Source organism: Geospiza fortis, unplaced genomic scaffold, assembly GCF_000277835.1.
Source record: "Geospiza fortis unplaced genomic scaffold, GeoFor_1.0 scaffold104, whole genome shotgun sequence".
Taxonomy (NCBI): Eukaryota; Metazoa; Chordata; class Aves; order Passeriformes; family Thraupidae; genus Geospiza; species Geospiza fortis.
The window spans coordinates 1,046,445-1,071,070 of record NW_005054325.1 but is presented as its reverse complement, the minus strand read 5'-3'; the positions used below and the strand labels follow the sequence as shown (position 1 = coordinate 1,071,070).

Below are 24,626 nucleotides of genomic sequence, written 5' to 3'. Positions count from 1 at the left end.
ATTCCCTCACAGGGGATCCACATTGGAGAAGTGTGGCTCTCTCAGCCATGACTCTAAGTGGGAAGTACGTCCACTATTCCACGTCTGCAGGAATATGCAATACTTGCAAAACTGCAGGCAAACAATTCAAAGATCTTGGCTGAATTCAGGCCAAATGCTAAGAGAATTCCCTGTTACTCTTTCAAAAAGCACCAAGGGAGGTTTTGATGGTCATAGCAGATTCACTGTGCGTATGTCTGAGCTGATGCCCTAGAAGCTAAGTCATTCCTTAGCCCCATGCTGGAGTATTTGGTTTCTGGCAGTGGAAGATCATCTACACATTCTCCAGCCCTTTTTCATGTTGCACTAGATGTGTTTGCCTCAGTAACTCTCCCATCCACAGAAGCTAGCATGCTTAAAACTCCCTGAATTGTTATATAAAAATACATTTCACTGTGGAAAATGGGAATATTTGAGTAATGCTGTCCTAATGCCTTTCAAAGGAAATATTGTTAGGTTCAGATATATCAGGGATGACCTGCCAACTGAGCCATTGTGCTTTCTCCTGCTGAGTTAGAGACCACAATTTGATTGTGGTCCCAGATTCTTGACAGAGGCAAGCTGCATAGAGCCTTGTCCATATGCCGTATCATATTTGCTGTCCAAAGGGAAGAAGGGAGGGCTAGTGATTTTGTAAAGATCTGAGCCATGCTAAAATAATTTCCCTACTTCTAGAGTCCTTGGCAAGGACACTGGGATTGGTGGGAAGCCATCCTTGCCCACAAAGCCCACCAGTTTCCCTTCAGAGAGTGTTCCTCTTCCTTCTTGGGGTTAGCTTTTCAATACTATTGTACAACTAGACTGCCTTAGTTGTGCCTTGACTTTCTGATTTTTTGCTTTTGCAGAATTCATTGGTGGTTGAGATACCACCTTTCCGCAATCAGAGAATTACCAGCCCTGTTCAGGTCAACTTCTATGTCTGCAACGGGAAAAGAAAGAGGAGCCAGTACCAGCTTTTCACCTATCTTCCTGCTAATGGTAACAAAACAAATTCCTTATCTCTGCTAGTAAAAGTGAGAGATAATGATCATACATGCTTCTAATAATTCTTTAGTAATTCAAATATTTTAGAAATATACCTGGTGCTATGAGAGTGAGAATAAATCCAGGAGAGCTGCCTTTGTCTCTGCTGCCCACGCAAGAGACGATGGAGATTGTTTCCATTTGCATCGGTGACGGAGACCTGTTGAAACAAGGACTTCTGCTTTTGGGAGCTGAAGAGCCACAGCACAAACTCAGATGTTTGTGAAGGCACTGAGCTCTCTGCTAAGCTGCTGTCAACCCTTGGTGTGATTTTCTAACCCCAGAGGGTAAATTGCATTCAAATAACATTTCTAAATTCACACCACAATATTTTAAGCATACTGGGCTCTGAGCTGGAGGTGGTGTGTGGATTCCCCTTGCAGTCATCTCGCACCTTGCTGCCTTGCACAGGGTGAAAATTGAGATGGACAACGTGGGTAGAGATCAGAGTGCTCCATGTTAAATGTTTCATGGATGGGAAATGTTCAGAAATGTGTGACCATTTTTTTTTATTTTGAGCTTATATTGGTAGCTGTGAAGTGACAATAAAGTCACTCATGATAGCTGAATTCCAAGCAGGCTTGTATGAAGATTTTAATAGCTAGTAAATTTAGATTTTTTTTTAATTATTATTTGAAATGGCTTTTTTTACCAAGAACACTCTTTGGGGGAAAGTAGGAAGAGAAAGCTGTTTGTTTTGTTGTTGTTGTTTGGGAAGCAAAAGGAATTAGAAAAAAATTATGAAGCTTTGCTTTTCTTTCCAAGTGAAAATAATCCTTCTGTGGGAATACCAACAAAGCAATATTCAAGTCACATCACATGACTTGAAGAGACATGCTGACTTTTTGTAGGTGAAATCCCATAAAATACAGATTTGCAATTTCACCCAGTTAGCATGCATGCACTTTTATTGGGACTTAAATTAAAAACAAGAGTATCGGAAACCTGACATGGCAACGGAGTGCTTATTGCATATGTTCTGTGTAGCTATGCTTCACTGAATCAGCCTACTTATGCAAACTTCATTCCCAGTGGGGATGTCTGTACATTTAAAAACTGTTCATCTCTTAAATTGGAAAGAAAAAGAGTTGTTATTCTCTTCCACAACACTTTTCAGCGACAAAAATCTGTTGCAGAGGCATTCAGGTATTGCCTTGTCACCCAAGTTACCCTCATAAATATTTCAGATTCAGGCCTCTTCTTAGCTGCTGTTTATTAGGCAGCATCTTCCCTCCAGCCTTTACATAGACCTTTTTTTACCATTGTATTCTAAACCCTGGGAATAGTGTGCACTCCTGCAGAGTTGGTTTATGCTATCACTATTCTGTGTTTGGAACATTTGATGCGAAGAGATGGGAATACATACTAGTGACAGCAGACTTAGTGACCACAGGGAACCAGCCTAGGCTTTATTCTGCAAAGACATCTTTAATTATGGTAATTGTTGAAAACATTAGGAATCTTGTTTAGTCTGCTGCACCAATTTAAATTCAAGTGAAATATTTTCATTTCATTGTGAGGAAACCTGAAAGAAAAAATGTAACACCAGGGTAGGGTAAAGGAAAGCAGGTATTCCTAGTAAATATTCTTTCCATTCCTATTTGGTTCTCCATTCACATTCTCTTAAAACATATGTATATGTGCATGTAGGTAATTGAAAAACGTTGCATTCTTTGGAGCCTCACCCATAGCAGTGGTAAAAGTGAATGTGCTTCTGCAATCATCAGAATTAATAGTATAATATGTTTTTAATAAGCATGTTGTAATGCCTGTGTTACAGCTGTAAGGTTTTGCCCTTCTGTGGCTGATATTTTTTTCCATCACGCCTTTCAAAGATAGATACAATCACCTCTGCTGTGTATTTAGAAACCAGGTACAGTGATTGAATCAGTAGTTCATGCTGCTGTATTTCTAGGAGTCATTTTAGGCTTCATTTGATTGCAGTCACAACATTCTTTTACTGCTTCAAGGCATTGTAGAAAACCGAAGTTTAGCTCATGCAGAAAAAACTATCTGAGTCAAGAACCACTGGGTGATCAGTGTAAAAAAATGTAGATCAGATAAGCATGATTTTGGCCCAGGTAACACTTTGTCTGTTGTTTAAACAAATCCCACAAACAGAGAAGGTGGAGGGTTTTGACAAGCGAATGTCAGAGTGATCATGAAGTGTAAGATGTGGTTTTACACAAATGAGACAGTATCCTGTAAACTGCTTCTTAATCTTCTGTGCTTTAGGACTAATCAAATGCTGCATTTCAGTGCCTACTGTAGTTTTGCAGGTATTTCTGTGGCTTCATGATGCACATCAGACATATATTTTACAGCTCAACTGGACTGTGCCAAAGCAAAATACCAAATGTGGACTAAAGCCTAAATGTTATGTGAGCCCCCTGGCTGTGCTCCTGGGGTGGGTGTGGGCACATGCAGAGCAGTGGGAGAGCCAGGGCTCACTGTGCAGCTCCCACCCCCACTGCGGGGCAGTAGGGGGTTTTTCCTGTAGCTCCTATTTCTCCTCATTCCCTAGGGGAAAACAGCCAGTGGATCCAGGGACACGTGACCTCACTCATCCCACCTCCCATGGATGGTCCTATGGCATCTCCATGGAGTACAGCTCTGTGACATGCAGCCAGCACAAGCTGCCATCTCCAGCAGTGTTATTTCGCCATCTCAGGGCTTCTCCCATGCTGCGGAGATGTGGCAGGATTGTACCTTCCCTCTGTTAGCTCAAGTGTTTGGCAGAGCAGGAACTTACTTGGTGAAGATGAGTTTCTGCTTCAAAAGTAGACAGTCTGCTGTAAAAATGAAAATCTTACTGCTCTGTAAATGAAAAGTTCAAATAACAAAGCAAAACAGAAAGTAGATGCTTCGCAAAAGGAGCCAAGATCTTGAAAACAGCCTTGCTTAAGTCTTTGGCTTGGGATAGACTGTAAACCTAAGTACTCATAATCCACTTTTAATTGAAATTTTGATTTACTGTTCTGCTAAATTTGAGCAACTCCTGAATGCTGTATTAGCTTATATTGTACAGAAATGACTGTAATGTCATTTTTTTAGTGTTACTTCAATGATACGTATCACTGAGCAATTGCATATCAGTTTTGTCCTTGAGCCTGCAGGCTTGTAGGCTCTTGAGACTCCTCCACAGACATGCCTGGCACAGAAATATAAGTAGTTTCCATACCATTCCATACCACCTGGCACAGGTGAATTCCTGCAGCTCATATGGTAAGTACTGATGCATTTTGCATTGCCACATCCCATCAAAATTTGAGGAGAAAGGCTCTGGACCAGACACTGCAGTCAGGATTCTGAGCAGAGCCTTTGGATGTTCAGCTTTTAAAGTGCCTCCCCTGCTGTGGCTCCATGCAGGGGGCTCTGCAGCTCCATTACGTGCAGCAGAACATTTTGGAAAACCACGTTTCAGGGTTAAACTAACCCGGAGAGTCTGAAGAAGAATGCAGGCATGTATGCTGTGATTCCAAATCCTGTGTTTTCATCTAAGAAAGCTGAAGGACTTCTCCTGCTCAGAAGACTTTAAACAATGAATGATAAGGATTAGATTTCTGTCTGTTTAGATTTCTTTTAAGTAGGTACAAAAAAATAGAGGAAATATGGTCAAGAACTAGTTTTTTGCAGATAGGAGCAAGTGCTCTCTATGTTTTCTGTTATTCAACAAGTATTGATATCAAGAATGTTGAACACAGGAAAGTTTTTCTTTGAATTTTATTTATAAAGTAGTGATATTTGACTAACCAAAGACAGGCTAGTTTGTCCAGGAAATATTTAATAAAAAGGAAAAAGGAAAGTTGATGTGTTTATTCTACTGGAATGAAAAATACACTTTTGCAAAGAGTTGATGATAAAGTGTTTCCAGTTTCTGTTTCTGTCAGGCTTCGTAATTGTCAAAGCATTATTAAAAGATCATTTCATTGCTTCTGGTATTTATTAAAATCGTGTTGATATTCTGGGTAACTTTTACTTTGAGATGTGTTTCGCTACCCCCAGGGCCAGATTTCCAACTGCACAGCCTTCACTCACAGATACAGCTTTTCTGCAGCTCCTTTGCCTCCCTGCAGTCATCTGCACAAGTCTCCAAGATGTTGAGCTCCTCTGAAAACCTGGCCACAGTGACTTGGTGGAAGTCCTTTGAATCTGTGGGTGTGTAGCTGTGCTGAGAGCCTGTCTGTGGTGACTAGATGTGCCTCAGTATTGTGGTTTACAGCCCAGCGGCACAGAAGTGAAGCTCCTAACATTGTAGAATAGAATCGTAGGATATCTCAAGTTGGAAGGGACCCATAAGGATCATTAAGTCCAACTCCCCACTCTTTGCATGACCACCCCTTGGTGTACATCTGAAAAGGTGTGTGTTGCCCATGGCATATTGTTGTCAGCATTCTCCTGACTTACTGCCTCTGCTCTAAAATTATCGCCTGCCCACCATACAGATGGGTGCAGCAACACTTTTCTTATGGCTGCATTGAGCAGCCATGCCTCTATTTCACCTCAGCCCTTCCGCCCACATCTCACTCCCTAAGTTCAAAGATGACATCAGCCCCTTAGCAGAAATGAGGATGCACAGTGTTGCCACTCTAATGTGACGCAGCATGTGGCTTGTACTGATTATCTCCTGACAGCTCTCACCTCTCGGTATTTGTTGAAGTTTCCTGCTTGAGGTTGGCAAAATTATTAGCCTAGTCCTTTATGCAAACGATGGTGACTTGGGGGCTGCTGGGGCAGCAGGGCCAATGCAGGGCCTGTGTTGTGCAGGGACCATAACCTGTGGCTGGTGCAATACAACCTCAGCAGTGCCTCAACAAGGGGATGGAGCGTGGCTGAGTCAGGCCTGGAGCCTCGGACCTGCTGGAGGTGTTTTCATCCCCAGGAGCATGTGGACTGCTGCAAAACCAGCATGTGGCAGGACAGGTCAACAGAGGGGACGGGGTGAAAGATTGGCCCTAGAGGACTTTTATTTTAGGTGAAAATAGGAATCACAGTTACTCATTTTTACACTATACACTGACATAGTTTATTTCGTTTTGGCTACTCAGTGGCTGATTGTTAATTTTGACATTTAGCAGAGTAACTAAAAGCAGGTGAGGTTTTGTCAGAGTCCTGTTCTCCTTTATGACAATCACAAAGTTCATCATCACTGGATGTATCAGTCCCTCCACGCCCATCTAGGAGCCATGGGAGGTCTGTGGAGGGGCAGAGGAGGTTCATGTTGCACTCACCAGCATTACACTCTCAGGTGCTCGGTGCCCACTGGAGCTGCCCACGCTTTGTGCATTGCCCACACTTCATCCAGGCGACATCCATTGTCAGCAGTCAGACAGAGCCCAGCCGGCTGCATCTGACTTGCACACAGAGTCTGTCTTGATCTGTGTGGAGAGGCATATGAAGAATGCTGCCTCTCTGTGGTGCTTCATCTTCACCTGGAAGGCCAGGAAAAAGCATCACCTGTGTGATTGCCCTGAGAAAGGCAGGGGTGGACAAGTGCTCTGTAGAAGTCCCTGGCTGTGTCTGACCATCATCAGTGATCACCCCTAACAGTTAAGTTCCAGTGCGTAAAATTATCTTTTGTCAGTACCTCAATTTTCAAATATTCCCCTTCAGATGTAAAAAAACCCAGCCTGTAGTTTTGGTCATTGAACTCCTCTGCATGAGGACTCCTTGCCTTGCTTTCCAGTGATTTCACATGCAAGCAGGGATAAAGTCAGCACTGGTGGTGTAATGTTGTGTAGCATAATCAAAATAGACCTCAGCCCAGTGGATTTTAACACCTGACAGAGGTGACATAGAAAGATTTGGCCGGTGCAGACTGGGTGTTGTGCACAGTTAAACGTCCAATTGAAGGCAGCAGAGGAGCCAGGTGCTGCGTCACGCTGTGGAAGCATCAGTAGAGCGTCCCAAGTGGGCATATCACAGGACTTGATTTTCCTATTCAACACTGTAGGATTGAACAAAGTGCTATGGTGAAAAATTGTGCCTTTTAAGAATTTTTATCTCTTTCTTTTGAAAGAAAGCTAATGCATAATTTTCTGTACTAGCACAACCCAAAATGCCCTCCACCTACCTTCTAGTTCTCCCCACCTGATTTAGCAGGGTATGCAACAAGCTACTGTATATAATCTTCTGTCTCATAAATATATGTAGAATAACCTAATAGTTTAACAGCTGTTGAAAAACATTTAGCAAATGAGTTAGCTGGAAAGCACTTCCAAATCAGATAACGCCACTGTCCGAGATTATGTGGTGAGGTGTGTGCACAAGGTTTCCATCTCCCCAAGCTATTCTTGTATAAAACTGTACATTTTCATCTGAACCTGTAAAAATCCATACACAAAACCTGAAAAGGGCTGGCAGGCAGGCAGGCATGTTTTAGAGTTAGCCCTCCTGATGAGTAGCCCGAGTAGAAGTGTACAAGTAAGAGAGGGCGCGTTCAGATACTTGTGCAGACAAAAGTTGCACACACACATGTACTCCCTGCAATGTCTTGATGGCAGGAGGCTTCCTTTGTGTCTGAGTCACCATGCACTGGATTTAGTAACTAAAAGCAAAGGCTTGATAGCAGCTTGACCTTTAAAAGTGTTTTGGCTTAATAGGTGCCTGGGGAAAACACCAAGTTCACAGGCAGCATCTGCACAGGTCCCTGTGGTTGACTGTCTCACAAGATCCCTGGGACTGAGTGCTTATCCCATGTCACTGAGGTTGCCATTGCTGCACATTTGTTGGCAGGGCATTTCAGAAAGTTTTGCTCAGCCGTGCTGCTCGGGTGTTACTGGAGCAGGGCTTGTGTTTTGTGAGGGCAGCCAGCCCCTTGCCTCTCCCCAGCACTGGCTGCTCCGCAGTCAGAACAAGGGGTGAGGCCTCAAGTATGCTGGATCCGGCCAGTGCTGCAGCAGCAGCCAGCATTTTGTCATTGCACAAATCCAGAGTGGCTAAACTGCACATGGAGATGTGTCCACATCCCTAATTAGTCTTTGGTCACCCAGCAGCAAAGCAGTGACAGGAACTGGGGTCACCAGTGCAGTGTCTTCTGAAGGTGTGCTGCCAGTATCAAAACTGACTGACAGGGAAGGATTTCAAAGGCACAAATGGCCTTTCAGAGCTCAACTCAGTAATGGAGATTTAGACAGCTAACTCCTCAGCTCTCTTTGGAAGTCCCATCCCAAATTCTTACCAATTGCCAGACATTTAGTCCAGAAGTTGAAGAAATGTGTGTGTGCACATGATGAAAAAAGTAGTGTTTTGATTTTCATACTCTTAACTAAAATCTGTGTGCAGGTGCCAGGGTAACTATATCATAGTCTGCACCATGAAAGGAAGCTATTTTGTTGGATAAGTTCAATCAAACTTAAGGGTAAAATAAATCTATTTTAGTGCCAAAAATGTCTACACTGATAATACTACATGGAATTGGGAATTTGATAGTTAAATGTTAATCAGGATGAACATCCATTTAATTGATAAGATTTTATTTTTTCAGTTCACATATTTTAATAACATTCCTCTTCCCAAAAAATAAAAAAAGTTTAAAAACCCATCTGGATTGCTGAAGTGTAAAAGCAAACACACACTTGTTAGAATTGTCAAAAAAACGTATAGTTTATATCTGAGCACTTTCTGACTCCCTTTACTGAATGTGCATGATTTATTATTTTTCTTCTAGGTTTGATATATTAACTTTTTACCTGCTAGAAAGGCCTTTCATTTAAATGTGGGCTTGCAGAGTTGGCTGAAATATTTCTCCCAGATTCAGATACACACAGAAGGACCATTGTCTTCCACCGGTGCCTTGGTATGATGTCATAACCCTGATCTCTCTGAGTAAGAAGCTTTGATTTATAGCTAGGGCTGCTGCCAATGCGTGGTTCTCAGAACTTCATATTAAATTAGATGACATAATGACATGAGTTCAGAGTCTAAGAAGGCATCACCAAACCACTGAAAACCAATTTGAAGTTAATTTGCGTATCAGACTAAATTAGAACAGTGACTTCTGTCGTATTTTAATATTCAAAATCAAGAACTGTTTAAAACCATCTGTCAGCTGACCTTGTGCATTGTGAAGTAACAGGCATTAAAAATTTCACTGTACCAAACTTGCATTCTTTTTTACCTTTTTAGGGCAAGGGCCAGATCCTTCAGCACTCTTAAATGAATAATGTGGCTTCTGAGTCTCATCTTTTGTGTTTACAGTTTCACAAATTCTGGCTTCATTGCTGCACTTTATTATAGGCGAATCTCAGTGTATCGCAAATTCAGTCACAGTTTTTCGTTTTAGCCAGCTGAGAGTCTGCAAGACTGGGTGCTACCTCAGCACCATGGAGCAGTTCTGAGACAGAACGATTGTTGCTGTTGGGTATGGCTCTGCTGGATTGAAGAAGTGACTCTCTGCTGAAAGTGTTCACAGGTTCTGAGCAGCTGTAGGGCTTTGCAGTTAATTGCTAGCCCAGGCCTGCTGTGTGACTGACTAGGAGTGTCTCTTTTAGCTGGCAGGGTGTTACCAAGTCATTCAAGATTTGAAATATTTGGGCTAGAAGTTAGGCTATTACTGTTCTCTGTTAAATATTAATCCTGAGAAAATTAGCAGTGCTGCCTATATCACGTTGCATCTCCCTCTGTGAAATACTCACTTGTGGAAGTCAGTGATGATGGAAGTGGATGTGTGTTATGACAGCTAGCTTACCATGCCTCCATGGGGATGTATAAAAGGGCTCAAAACCCCTTTTTCAATCTTGGCAGTTCATCAAGCATGAGTCAGTAGATAAGTGGTAACGCAAGCTGGCCTGTGAACAGTGCTGTCCGCTGTGTTGTCTCGTGCAGAGGGTTCCCCTGTGAACTGCCTAGGGTTCTCCTGTGCAGAGCCCTGATTTGGACTTGATCCTTGAGGATCCCTTCCAAGTCAGGGTATTCTATGATTTTCTTATCTAGGAAGAAAACGGTGAAGGTGGGTACCAAGGTTTGCATCAAGTTCAAAGTCAGGTGCAGTTGCCCACCCCAGCTGAGCATTTCAGTCCCCCAGAGTCAGTGAGACAGTGGGTGAGGATGTGTTAGTTCCTTCTAGCCTCATTACAGTGTTTGAGTACACAATAGACACCGTGATGGTAAGTGGCTAGCCAGTGAATACAGTTACAGGCTGTTCCTGCTTTGATTTGGGGAGGTGTGCCTTGAAATATCCATAGCTCTTACTTCGGGCCCTCTAAAGTCTGTTGAAAAGTGGACAAAAACAGCTGCCCTTTCAAAGAAAAAATGTAAGGTGGTTTACACCAACTTCTGACACAATCAGAATTGATACTTTATTAATATTTATTAATAGTAATATTTTCAGAATGACCAGATCAGACCCACAGGTAGTTTGAGTTTGCAAATACAAACATTGGCAAAGATTTTGGCCTTTGTTACTCTGTTTGTTGAAGATGCATAGGCTGGGGAAAAGTAGGTAATGGGGCAGAGTAGTATAAACAAGCCATTAACTGATGTAATATAGCAATTTGTGGTATTGTGTCCTCCCCAAGTCAAGTAGTGCAGTTATTCATGTGAAATACTAAAGCTGAGATCTGGCCGGAAGGGGAATGTTAATGTCTTCCGTTTCTTCTGACATGCTCAGCTTTACAGGTCTGATTCCAGATCATCTGGATCATTAGTAATGGTTTCTTCTTGGGAAAAAGAAATTCTTACAGACCTCCTTTCTCCAATCTGGTACCTCATGAAGACATTTGCTGTTTTTTAGGGGGTTGAGTGGCTTCCATCCCAGTCTGTATGATGCTCGCACTCACTCTGCACAGGGTTAATGGCTATGCAGCTGGCAAAACACCGAGAAGTCAGAGGAATACTTTTTCTTTCTTCTGGTGTGATACTTATTCTAGTGATGAGATTAGCATACAAACAAAATATATGAAAGAGAGCAATGTCTGACTTTCTTTACTGTGTTGAAAAAAACACATTAAAAAAGGTAATGAAAACAGTTCAGTTTAACAAGTTCAGGCAGCTCTAAGCATAAGTAAATCGAGTATTTGTCCATTTAAAAACAATTTGTTTCCCATTACATGAAATAACTGATGCCCATCAGTATTAGTTCAAAGCAAAACAACCCTGACTAGCCCTGACCAGTCTCTGTTTTCCGTCTGAATTTGTAGGCACCAGGAGTGTCTTTGGCTGCTGTCACCATCTCCAAGTGAGATTTTGGACTAACAGGTGTGGAATAGAGTTCCTGCCACCCATCAGTCCTTCACCTTGTGCAGAGCAGGACTTACTGGTGGTCTTCTATTGGCTGCAGTATGTGTATTTCAATGTAGCAACACACAAAAAAAAATTCACAATATTCATGACCACTAACTAGTCCTCCAAATGGACCCCATGGCATTGCTTTTTTAAAGAAAAAATTCAGACTGAAGTGACAAGTGCAGTGGTGTGCTGCAGAAGAGCTACAATGAAAATCCAGCCTGAGATCAGGAACCTGTCTTCTGTAAAGCCTCCAGCCTGCCTGCCACCAGGGCTATAATCCTTCCCTGGGTTATAACAAGTCAGACAACTCCAGGGTTTATTGGAGTTGTATTGCCAGTGGTTAAGCGTGGAATTATTTAGCACAGGTGTTTCTATAACAATGATATATTGGGAAAATTCAGTGTTCAACAACCATCATATTTCCAGCTGTGCTGTGGTTAGTGCTAGCACAGGGAACCTAATATAAAACATGTGAGAATATTTGCTAGCTCAGGAACTTGTTAAAGGTATTTTCTTACAATATCTGAGTTGCTGTGTTTATCTAGGTGCACTTCTTCGGTCTTGCGTTTTTCTAAAGGGTGTGATAGTGGTTTTGTCAAGCTGTCACTGAACGTGGAATCTGTTTCCCTCCAGCCAAGTGGATTAGTAGCCCTGCTAGCCAGTGTGCATCACCCAAGCTGGTGAAAATAAGATTATGAGAAATCCAATGACAGTCCATCACACCTAGCCTATTTGTCTTGAGCAGCACCTGTGCATCTATTACATATATAGACCTGTTTTTACTGGGGTGCTAGAAATCTTGAAACAAGTGTTGCAAGCATCTACATGTAAAAGAACATAAAAGGAACAAAGTTAACAAGGGGCTCAGGGACTGTAAAACAAGGGTAGTGAAGTGCATTCACCACCAACAAAATCTGTGAGTGTTAAAAGAGGTTTTATATGTACAGATGGACACATGCATTTTAAGGGGCTCAAAAAGACTCATACGCAAACATAATAAATGGCTGAAAAATGTGTGTTTTGTAAAACACATGTAAATAAAAATACAATCAGAGACACTCATGCAACACACATGTATCTGAGCTGAGTTGTGAAAAGAGTTTCATTATTAACTTTGTGCCACAATGGTTTGGTTATTAGAATATTACGAAAAATATTTTCTAGTGTCACCAGAAATTTTTTAGAAAGAAGATAAATGCCACCATGCATCCATACTTCACTGTTGTATGCATTAGAGGTGCATCTGACTAGAAAAAATACATCTATGGTCTATCTTGGCTCTATTATTTGTAATTTTCCTGACAGAGAATGTGAGTCAGTTTTGCCTGTACACTGCATCTCTTGTAGGAGAAGTTTCAAAGACACCTCTCTTTGATTTGAGAGAGAAAGCAAAGGTTGAAAAGACACCTCGATTTGACAAAGGATCTTTCCTTGATTGGAGAAAGCAGCTCTGCATTTGTCACCACTGAGTTGATGCTCACTGACAATCATTTCTGTCCACATTCTGATAGTTTTTAGAGATGTGACAGCTCATTTACGGCATTGTTTGGGACAGTGGGTAGAGCAAGCAGAGGTCTAAAACAGGAATCAGTGTTTCTTGGTAGCCGGAGACTGACTAACTTTGTTAGGAGTTGGCATTAGCAAAAATCAAATGCAATTATGTAAAAAACTAAACAAATCAGATCCTACTCTTTCAAAAATATCTTCATAATTGAAAACTTCTTGTACATAGCACTTTGTCATGTATCTTTGCAACTTTATTTTCATTGAACTCTAAAAGCCCCATCTCTACCTTGTTATGCTCCAGTTTACTGCGTGTACAGACATTTATCAAATGGGCCATCGGTAGCTGTAGAAATGCAGTAGTCTATCCAAGTTAAAATTCTTGCCTTGATTACTACAAATCCATGGAGCCCTTGGGTCCAAAGCTTCCACTGAAGCACAGCTATTTGCAAATAGATTTTTATAGCACATTAGTGCTGGAGGAGAGTCCAAAGAAAATAGTCCTTTTCAATATTAGAACCAGCTGTGACTTTCTTGTGCTGATGACTCATTCATTTTTTTTTATAGGGTGGGAGAACTAGGCAAAAGACACACAGAGTCTTATTCACGACGTTGTTTGTTTTGCAAAGGGTATCCTAGCCACAAGCCAACTTGATCATACCAATACGCAACTCATGTTTATTTAAAACCTTTTTTCTTTTAACAGTTCCAATTATAAAAACAGAACCCACAGATGACTATGAGCCTGCTCAAACCTGTGGACCAATGAACCAAGGCTTAAGCCCTCTCTCTAAACCGTACTACAGTCAGCAGATCATGATGCCCCCTGATCCTGGTTCGTGCCTTGTGGCCGGCTTTGCCTCCTGTCAGCAGAGAAACGCCGTGATGTCACCTTCTCCCAATGCAAGTCCCAAGCTGCACGACCTTTCATCCTCTCCTTACAAGTGCATCCCCAACCCGGGCCACAGTCACCTCGGACTTCAGCAGCCCGCTGGAGGTGTCCCCACCATACAGGAAGTGCCAAGGTCTATAGTTGTGCACCCAAGCCCCCCCGAGCAATCATCTCACGTCATGCTGCAGCCGCAGGTGAGTCAACATCTGAGCAGTAGCTGTCCCCTTGGTTATCAACAAACACTCTATCCCAACAGTCCCTCTTCTCCAGTTCCATCTGTTACCCAAGAGCCAACCTATTTGCAGTCCTGCAGTCCAACTCACTCATCCATAATGGGTCAACAGCAGCAGCAACTGCCGAAGGTTCACAGAAATGAGTCTCCAACAACCCAACCACTGTCATTGCCAGAGTTGCATGAGGAAAGTAATCATAATTTGGCCCCTATTCCTGTAACGATCAAGCGAGAACCTGAGGAATTGGACCAGATGTACCTGGATGATGGTAAGTCCTCCACGACACAGGTTTGCATTCGCCATGTTGTTCTATCAGTGAGTTCCCTTAAGGCCCCCTTCTTTTGAATCTTGGTGGAAAAGAAGTTCCATTAATAGCCTGGTGGAAAGGTGCGGACTTTGCTTGGGTTGTTCTTATACAGGAAAGGGCTCTTTCATTTCATTTGCAGTAATGAAACCCCATTATCTAAGCATTAAATGTTGTTAGTTAGCATAGAGCTCTAGCTGCATGACCAATAGCTGTGTTGTAATAATCTTAACTCTATGTTCTTGGCTTATGCCCATGCCAGTGACCTGTGGAGCTGCAGTGAAAACATATTTAACATTGTCCCATTCATAATGCAGTGAAATGTCTGATGTGCAAATCTGTTCACTGAAACTAAATGTTAAACTGCTCTACTTCAGTTGAGAAGGTTCAAATTAAAAATGGAGGCGTATCTTTCAGCATCACTTTTCAGTCTGTTTGCATCTGATGTTTAGGATTACCCTTTTTTCTCATTTTTATTGTGGCCTTGCTGCTGCTTTGTCTTTTCTTCTTTTTTTCTTTTTCTGGTTTTGTAAGATTCTGTATGTATATATATTTTACATGCAGCACTGAAAAGTTGAAATGCTGTGAAGACCCTAATACTTATTAGTTGAATGTAATAAAAGAGAAAATATGAAATTTGGTTATGTGACCTTACTGAACTGCAACTGAGCATTTGCTGCTAAGTATTCCAGTGGTATTCCGGACCCTTACCTTAATGCAGGATGGGAATTCTCTTCCAATAGCCACGTAACTTTATATAACATACCATGCTCATTGAAGAAAGAAATGCCACTTAAATGGCTGCATTGAAACTACTTGGTGCCAAGGAACATCTGAATGTTATTGTCCTTTAGGGAGAATTTAAGGACAATTCATTGCACTGTTGGGGTTTTTTTTTTTAAGAAAGGACATTTTGTCATTCTATTTTAAACGGCATGCTACTCACTGAATTAGGATTCAAAATTAATGTTCTGGAGCCTGAGTACCAGCTCTTTGCTTTTTAACTCTAGGAAAATTATTTTTCTTCACAGAAGTTGTTCCTGCTTACATGATAGAGAGATCTAGGGAACTTTCCCTAATTAGAAGATAAGGTCACTAGTTTTGCACAACACATCTTTTTGTCAAGGTTTTCTTCATACAGTGTGCATTTTTATCACTTACTTATGCTGCAAGGAGCATGATTTCAACAAGGTATATGAGAAATGTACACAAACAAAAAAAAATTTTTGGGTTTGAGAAAAAACAAACCCAAACATAATTTATCTATATAAGGAGGAGAATTTAGATAAATCTAAACCTAAACTCTGCTTTTGAAGAAAAGCACAAGAAAGGGGCAGCCTTCCTGCCTTACCTCTCAAAAATCCAGCTACCTCTTCTCAGAACCATGAAAGCTGCCTTTGCCTTTGCTTCTTGCCCCACTCTCAAGGGCTGGATCCACCTAATGGGTGTGGTTCCGTGAGCTGACCCAACTGACAAAGTGTAAATGGTTTTGCCTTTAACCTCATCTCTGTTCCATTGCACACCAGTCCTCTAACAGATGATCAGAACTAATTGTAGAAGCTACCATGTACACCTATACTGATACCTGAGGCTGACTTTGGAGATCTCTTCAGCTAGCCAAATCCAGATATACTTCCCTTTGGCATCCAGCAGGCTTTCAAAATCCCTCTGTGGCTAACCACAACAGCTATAGACCAAGAAAGACGTAACAGCCATGATAACGGTATATATATAATAAGGGGAAGCCCAAGCCTTTGTGGGTCAATGAATTAAGTACTACCAGTTTCCTCTAAGAGGGTCAATCAGAAATGGCTAGAATGATATTTAGGTTGTCTCAGGGATCACACCGATGGAGCTCAACCCACATGAGCTGCCTTTTCCTATCTAAACCTTATCTCACTGCCTGAAGAAAAGGTCATCCGCACTATGTATTGCTGAAGGGGACTACTACCCTCTTTATATTTGTCTCAGTATCTGAATGAGGGGCTAAAGGCAGGAAGTGTTTCTTGTTGGATTTGTGCTGGCCAAGACACCCTGTTCAAACCATGCAGAGCTCTGGCATGCCTCAGACATGCAGCACAGGAGCATGAAGCTGTGAGTCAGGCTGGAAGCCTGTTTAGGTATATGCTATATGCATTTCATGAAGGCAGCATTTTCACCACCACGGCAGACAGGCAGACGTAGGTTTCACATTACATTTAATCTGATGGAACTGCAGGCTCCTATGGAAAGGGCGGCCTCAATCTGTCTTGCTCTGTCACGTGTTCTTGCTGCTTCCTTCAAGTCGTATCAATTGATTATGGAGCAGCAGAGCAGGCTAATGGAAAATTAGCCGGCCCAAAATAGCAAAATCTGCACAGTTGGGTCAGCTCACGGAACCATGTCCACTAGCTAGATCCAGCCCTCGAGAGCAGGGCAGGAAGCCTGGTGCTGTGGGTCGAGGATGCTGCCAGATCACTTTGGGTGGCAGAAGCCCACCAATAGGCCAGAGCAAGTGTGAGTTGAAGCCACTTCTGATGTGATCTTATCCTCCCCAGCAACTATCTAAACACTCATCCTGTTTTGGTTAAAAATCCCCTTCACCTGTCAGTTCCGGAAGGGTGACGTCTGGGCTCCCTCTCCCAGTCTCAAAGGGCATTTTGGCCACTCTGGTGACTGCCTGGAAACCACCAGTGATTGCTTCTGGTGTCCCCGGGGGTGCTGCTCACTGAGATCAGCAGGGAAAAGGCCAAGCATGGATGCAGCAGACCTGGTACTGTGCCTGGTACTATTTCATTCGCACCTCTGACCATAACAGTAAAACAAGGGGCCGTGAGTTTTGGTGAGTGGCTCGTGCCAAATAGGAGCAACTCATTTTTCCATGTACCTGACTTTTTTAATAGCAGCTTTTTGAAGGTATCACCATTTTTAATTGCTAGTATTTCCACCTCTAAGTGTTTTTCTTGTTGGAGGAGTGGGTGGAATATCTGTAGCACTTGTGAACAATATGAAGGCCAGAGACAGGTCAAGTGTACTTAACTGCTTCCCTTGCATGATACTTCGAGTATAACAATTCTTTTTCTCATCCCTGATTAATGAAATATTTTAATGACATTAAAAATTAAATTCTCAAAGCATCATTCAATAAGTATATCTGCACAGGATCTTGTAGCTATTTAATACATCCACTTTTATCTAAAAGTATTTAAGAAACGTGAGGTATTGACATCTAACACATAGGAGACTGCCAGAAAAATAAAATATCCAATTGATTTTCCCAGATTATAACTGATAAAATTTTGGTTACTTGTTTGCCACTTTAGGAAGGTTTGATTTATGTATCTAATATACATAGAGCAGTTTTGGAGCAGTATAAGCAGAAATCATTTGGTTTCAGCTCATGGGTTCAAAGTAATATTAATTCCTTTAGTTCTGGAATATGTCCAAATATAGACCATTTACACTGCAAAGTATGTATGGAAAAAAACAGTCAATTAATTTATATAAATAGAGATCCTTTATATGACATTTTTGTGCTTTGGTAAGAGGTGGGTAGCTGAAGTAATATAAAGAGAGCACATGAAGAGTATTCAATTTTGGCAAGTAAGTTCTGGTCTTGGCAATCTTATTTTAAATCAAAATCTACAGCAGCCACCTGGGCTACTCATTAAATGTGTTGTCCATTTCAGTGAATATGTGATTCCACATACAGAACGTATTTAAAACTCACGCCGTAAAGTGATACCTGATATATTATGGCTGTGCTCTTGATACTGAAAGGTGTCTGGCAGCACCCATTTCAAATCATTTTGAGTTCAGCCTCTTAGCAAAGATTATGGCTGACTACCTTTGCTGCTTTTACAGGAAAATTTGATTAAAAGCGGTTGAAATTTTTACATTTATGCCTGGTTTTGGTCTTCTGTGAGAGGCCATGGCCCTTTGCAGGGGGAGAGGGAGTGTCTCCCGTCCTCTGCAGCAGGAGCTCCTGCAGATACTGTCAGGACACTGGGGCACCCTGGTACGTGATGCTGGGACTCTCCATGTCCTTGTGCCACTCCTAGGCAGTGAAGGTTAAGTGATGTTTGCCTTTTAGATCTAACCTGGGAGGAGTGTGGGGTGCTGGGTGCTGGAGCTCATGGAAAGTCATTAGGCAGACAGGCTTGAGGGACCTCTTTAGTACAAGTCCATGCTGTAATTTCTTTTAAGAAAATACATGTTATTTAGGTATTGATGATACAGCCCTTTGAGATGTGAAATGGAATTAGTATTGTCCAAAGAGATGGGTAGTTTGGGGAAGCTACAAGCTGATGAGAATTCTTCCTGGTCCCTTGAACCAGATGTGAAAATTTACCTAATTTATATCTTTGATATCTTTATATTTTGAATGTGCTTGTCTCTGCAGTTATCTAACTAGCACCTGGGTCAAAAGCTATGCTAGTCTGCTCTTGAACTAATCCTCCTTTTGTGTTAACTAGGGCAGCTCAGGCAATTTTTCAGAATTTTAACTTCTTTTCTTAGTGGTAGAAGAAACCCGAAGCCAGAGTCAGGAGAGTGGAAATTCACACAGCTTTCCGGATGTCCAGGCAGCTGGGAACTGGCCAGGCTCTCAACAGGAGATGCTGTAGGTGACTTGAAATCACCTTCCTCATCCCCATTTCCCTTTCCTGGACCTTGTGTAGCCTGTGTGAAACACAGAACTGAGCTCCAAGTCTTTCATTTCACCAGGATGGATGATGCCAAGAAGTATTTTTCAGGTTGTAACTGGCATTCCCACGAGCTGTTAGATATTTTACCTGCAGCAGAATGACACTCATTTGTGAACTTATTTCCAGCTTTTAGAAACATCAAACAATGTCGTTTTCATTACAGATTAAAATGAAGCTATTTTGTAAAAGAAAGGGGGAAACACATTGATACCAGCAGGAAAAAATGTGTGACTTAAATTCTCAGCAGATTTCAAGGTGTATTGTACATTCTGTAATCCCATTTGTTATATTAGTGCACAAAACTTTACAAAAGCCATTTGTAGTTGAAAGCAAAGCAGCATCCTGGAGGATTCTTTAATCAAGGTGCTTGATTACTCAGTGCTTGAGTACTGAAGGCCTGGCTTCTAATCTCAACTTTTGAGATGCAGTGGCAGCCTTGTTGAAATCAGGAGCACACTCTCATTGCTGGCCATGAGGCCAGGGTTCCACATGCTGTTGAAAAAATTTTTTCCAGAATGTCCTGAGTCTTGTGTAGGAGCCAAAACTGAAATAGCAGCATCTGAAAGACAGATCTCCTGTCTGAAGTTTTGTATATTAATTCAGCCTCCTCCTCTCCACATAAATGCTTTCATAAAGGTCTCTATCCTGACCAGATCTATAAATCTTTGCATAGTAAGATGAAAATACACAGGCCATAAACAAAGGTATCTGATGTTTGGATATGTGGCTAGCAGAAAGTATCAGAACCACATAATCATCTTTTCTAAAACAAGAAGGCTTTTGTTCTTGTGATTGTCTTTGCACAGCTGTAAGTTTTATAGCACCGTGCCAATGAATGCACTTATTGCGACTTGTATTTTACTCTGAAAAGGTGAATTGGGAGTATTAAGCCCCCAATAAGTATGTAAAAGTGGCAAAACCACAGGTAAAGTGTTACTGAAAGCTGCAGTCCTGACAGCCATTTCATTTTGAACATGGCTCTTTTAAATATAACTTTTGCAGTAAAAGCTGTAACTCCTGGATGTAATATGAGCTATTGCTAATGTCATTCCCATGAATTGCTTACAGTGTTGAACCGTTAGATGTCTGACAAGTCCATATATCTCCTATACGGTATATATGAAAGTTTTTTGCGTCTAAACCATATGTTCTTTTTTTACTCCTCTGTATTCTGGAAATGCACGTGGTTTGGTGATATAGTTTATTTGAACAGGAACCATAGCAGACAGAATTATTCTTTTGCTGAAATGTATCCTTTTTCATACATCTCAGCTTCATGATTAAAGCGATTGGCTCTTAAGGCGTTAAGTTTAGTCTGCTTCTGCCACAATTATGCCTTTGAAAACTCCTGAGTTCACCCAGTGATTTCCAGTAGTCCAAATGTCATTAGAACAACATGCAGGTAGTCTGTAAAGTCCAGTAACACTGTCTACACCATTGACTTGGGCGAGCTTTTCCCTTCCTCCCTCTTGGCCAAGCTTCGCAGCTCTGGGAGAAAACAAATAGCTTTCCTCATGGAAAGTTTTACTTAACCTGGCGTGGTGCCTGAGCCTAGACCCTCCTCATCTCTAATGATGATTGAAAGTGTACATGCTACTGTGATAAAACATGCTGAGTCGTTAACATTTGGGGCTTGGGTTGTAGGCGATGAGTAAGGGAGGGCTGAAGTAATGCATTCGAGTCAGACCTTCGTTGGACTTGCACGTCTGTGTTGGAGGAGGATCCTCTTACATGAAACCACACACCCACGGGAATGCATTTTGCTGTTTCTAGCAAGTTTGATGAATTGGGTCTCCCAGGAGGCCTGCCAGAAGAAAGCCCCCAGAAGCACAGATGACCAGACTAGGTGTCTTTCCTGGTTTTCTGCAGCCCCAGGTGTGCAGCTGCCCATAGAGCAGACCTGCCTACCTCTTAGCTGTGGTATGCTGTGAAACATAGTAGGGAACTTTGCTTTCTTTCAATGTCAACACTTACATTTCCAGGGAGGTCCTTGAGCCTCAGGCTTTTGAGAAAGTGTCCAGTGCCTTCAGAGAAGTCCTTAGTGGCTCCAGCCCCATTCAGTGATGCCAGACACTGGTGGAGGGAGCCGGAGACTGACCAAGGGGCAGGAAAGCTGCAGAAAGCAGTGTTGAAAAAGCAGTCTTTGGTTGATGTGCATCTGCACAGGCACCTTCACGTTAACACTTGGAATTATTAAGTGTTTGTCTGCAGCTCTGTTGCTCCCCCTCTTTCCAGCAGAGAGCAGCTTGGAAGAAGTCACTTCTCACTCCCATGCCCGATGCATTCTTCCATTTCTATATCAATGACTGTTGGTGTTGCTGCTTCAAATGGTGAAGGTTTTGTTAATTATTTTCTGTAAGCTTTCCCTGGCAGTCGGGAGCTAAGAAGTTGCTGTATCTGAGCCTTGGTAACATTTACATCTGCTTTTAAGCCTGGAGAAGTGCCAAGGAAAATACATGGCTTGCAGAAGCACAAGCTTCGTGAGAAAGCTTTGTTCCAATGCAAATTATTTTAGGAATATGTTGTTTGTTTGAATCCTTTCTGCTGAGCTGAGCAATATTAGCTGCTCAGGTGTGGCCTCGTGCCTTGGCCTCCATGCTCTCATGTCCTGAGCCCCTTCTGTCAAAACATTTGTGGGGAAGTTGTGGTGCAGGCCCCTTTTCTTGAGGGAGCAGAATATGGCACAGACCCCACAGTGCCTCCGCGGAGCTGAGCTGGCGGCTCAGCCCAGCAAACACATCCGTGTCAGAGGGAGCAGCCTCCCTGCCTTCACGTACAGCACTCTTGGAGAGGCACTGGCAGGCTGCTGGATCCCCAGGCTGTGGAGGGCCTGCCTCTGCTCCCACTTAATAACACCGTTCCCTTTGGGTTCGTTGGGAACAGGACCAAGCACATGGCTGGTAGTTAAAGCACACATAATAGCTGCATTCATGGAAGCCTGGTCCCTGACAGACAGGCAGAGAGGGAGTTTTTCCAAGCAGATTTCTGCACGGCACCTCTCATTGTTTCATCTGTGTCTGCCGGACAGCTGGGGGCTGGGGCAGGGGCCTGATAGTGGCTTGACCATCGCTGCAGAGAGCAGGCTGCTTGATAACCTGGCTCCGGGTCCTTCCTCCTCTCTGAGGAGCTGATGCTGATTGCAAGCAAAGGGGCGCAAGCTTCCACAACAGGCTTATCACAAGGCTGGGAGGAAGCTTATGAAAAAAAGCAGACGGTCAAAATGTTTCCCTCCTCCTCTCTCACTGAGGAAGTCTGCAAAGCCTGGGTATTGAAAATACCTGGGAACAATCGGTGAGTAAGAAATACAGTAGGAAAACTGCAGTCCTATTCCTCGCTGGCCAGCCTGACTGGGTTTGGCAGTAAACCAGGGAGCTGGACCAACTCTCTATCTCCTTTACAGGCTTCACTTTTAGGTCTTCTACATTTTGCCCACCATGAAACCTACTGCAAGACAAATAGCAGAAAGCTGACTGAGATGGGGCTCCAGGTGTGTCAAAACTCTCAAACCATATTGTTCCTGAATAAATAAATTGCAGTATGAGCACTGGAACAGTCCGGAAAAAGCAATGCTGCAGGTTATCCAAATCCATAATTAGTGAGTTAATTCTTTGATCCTTATGTAGTTATAGCTCATTATCTAAGCATCATGTAAACACAAGAATGTTCTTCACTTGCCTTTCTTTGCATAACTAAAACATGATTTCTCTACTTAATTTTGACTCTTCTGCAGCCGTATTGCTGCAGAGAATGCAGAAGACAAAATTTTATTCTTCATGTCTGTATATCCAGATTACTTTTGGTGTTAGATTTCTGTGGGAGCTAGGGCTGAAGATCTGTTCCATTTCATAACTCTTGTGATACCTTTGGGGTTGCAGAATAGGTATTACTGTAGATATTATGAATCCATTTTGATATCCTGGGAGCAGCAGTCAGTTCCTTTTCTAGTGCTTCAGGGAAAATATGTGTTTCAGCGCCACCTCATAAGCAAAGTCTTCTGCAGATTACTTAAGAAGTAGAAAAAACGCTATTTTGGGTCACAAGAGAAGCCTCCAAAAATAACTAACTGAAGAATATTTATTTTGACCTTTATTTCTATCCTGCATATGCAAATCCATACACAGATAAAGTATCTGAATTTATCTATAAGGCCTTGTGTTCTAATTATTTTACATCTTTGTAGTTGTGGTGGGTGAGAGTGATCTCTTGTACTCATGACTGACTTCTGAAAATCCTGCAGGTGCCTGTTGAGTAAAACCTTTTAGAAACATGAGGTCAGGTGCAGAAGCCCATCCCTTGGAGGTTCTGTTGTGCACAGTCAGTTCCTGAGCCATTGCAGCTCCATTGTCACTAGTGCTGGCATCTGAGCTTTTGCTATCCAGGTATTCTTTTGGAAAGCTGAAGTGACTGGCACTCTCTTTGCTGTTAGTTGACATGTTTTATCCTCTGTAATCACTGTGTTCCACCAAGCTCCAGGCTGCATTTGTACTCAGCTATTGGCTTGAGGCCTTTCACCTCTGGCCATCTGCACGAGGCATTAACAACTTCTCCAGTCATCTTCTTCTTACAGTAATGTCTTTGGGTCAGTAGTACTGGGAAGTTCAAATGTTCTTCACAATCTAACATGACTTTATATGAACTTGCCATATAAAAAGAGAAACTGGTTCTGGTTGGTTTTTTTTTCAATTGTACTCTTTATTTTCTTTGTTCTGAGAAACTTCCCTGACCCATTAGCTGTTCACCACTGCACGACACACCGTGGGTCCCAGCAGCCAAAGGCCAGAGCTTCCTGAAGCTGCTGGAATTGATGCCACACAAATTCCGGTTTTCCAGTTTTTCTTGTAATGAGTCCAACTTTTGCCAAGTTGTACCTCAGCCAGACACTGCACAAGATCTCTCTGGAAGGGCCACCAGAAATGGAGATGGCTGTTCCATTCCAGACCCTGAGCTCCTAGGTAACTTTGAAAGAGTTCTCAGGCATTTTTTTCTTTGTTTTTTCTTCCCCACAGAGAGTGTGTTAGGATGAGGAAAGACCTCATTACAAAAGAAAAAGAAGCAGAGCTGATTTTAGGGTAGAACGTGCCATCAGCCACAAAGACTCTGCTTTTTGCATCAGCAGACAAACACAGGGGCAATGGTGCTTCAGAAAACTTTTCAGGAATTCTCCCACTGTCTCTGGAATCCTGTACTGGACCTTTACAGGCCAGAAAAGCACACTACCACCTATTTAAACCACAGACTCATAGTTGGATGAGCTGTCACCACTTGGTAGGAACCCACAAATCTCCATTGTTACCAGACAAACTGCTGGTTTCTGCCCTATTCAGCAGATAGTCAGAGTTGTAGAGATGGAGGTGACCATGGCCTTTGGGGTTAGAGGGTTCAGACTTACCTTTTGCAATCCGATATCCCAGATATTTCATGCCATTTCAATGGCAAACTAAAATCTTAAAGAGGAACCAGCAATGCTGAAGTCAAGGAAAGGTTTGCCAGAAGGACATGCTAATGTGAAAGCAGCTCCTTGGTGCTATTTTAGTAGCTAACTCACAATTCCAGAGATAGCTGCAGCCCTCAGCTTAGTTGGTGTGAGCTTGCTGGCAGAGGCAGATCTATGTTGCAAGACTCCAAGACCCCCAGTCAAAGCTGGGGCTGCAGAGGATTGGAAGGGATGGGGCAGTGGGGCCCTTTGTGACAAGTACAGGCAAGTGCATGTGTGTATATAC

At 42.5% G+C, this 24,626-nt stretch overlaps 1 protein-coding gene across 3 annotated transcripts in view; it reads left to right on the top strand.

Moving 5' to 3' along the window:
* The window catches only part of NFATC1 (nuclear factor of activated T cells 1), a 101,475-nt gene that overhangs the window by 55,555 nt on the left and 21,294 nt on the right, over window positions 1-24,626 (top strand). Inside the window, exons 7-9 of one of the 3 annotated variants that reach the window (XM_031056972.1) lie at window positions 885-1,017; window positions 13,499-13,878; window positions 13,955-14,146. In XM_031056972.1, coding sequence (XP_030912832.1) covers window positions 885-1,017; window positions 13,499-13,878; window positions 13,955-14,017 — 576 coding nt within the window. In that variant the 3' untranslated portion in view covers window positions 14,018-14,146. Of the gene's footprint in view, window positions 1-884; window positions 1,018-13,498; window positions 14,186-24,626 lie in introns of those variants that run through there. The other 2 variants (XM_031056971.1, XM_031056973.1) reach the window with 2 other exon arrangements.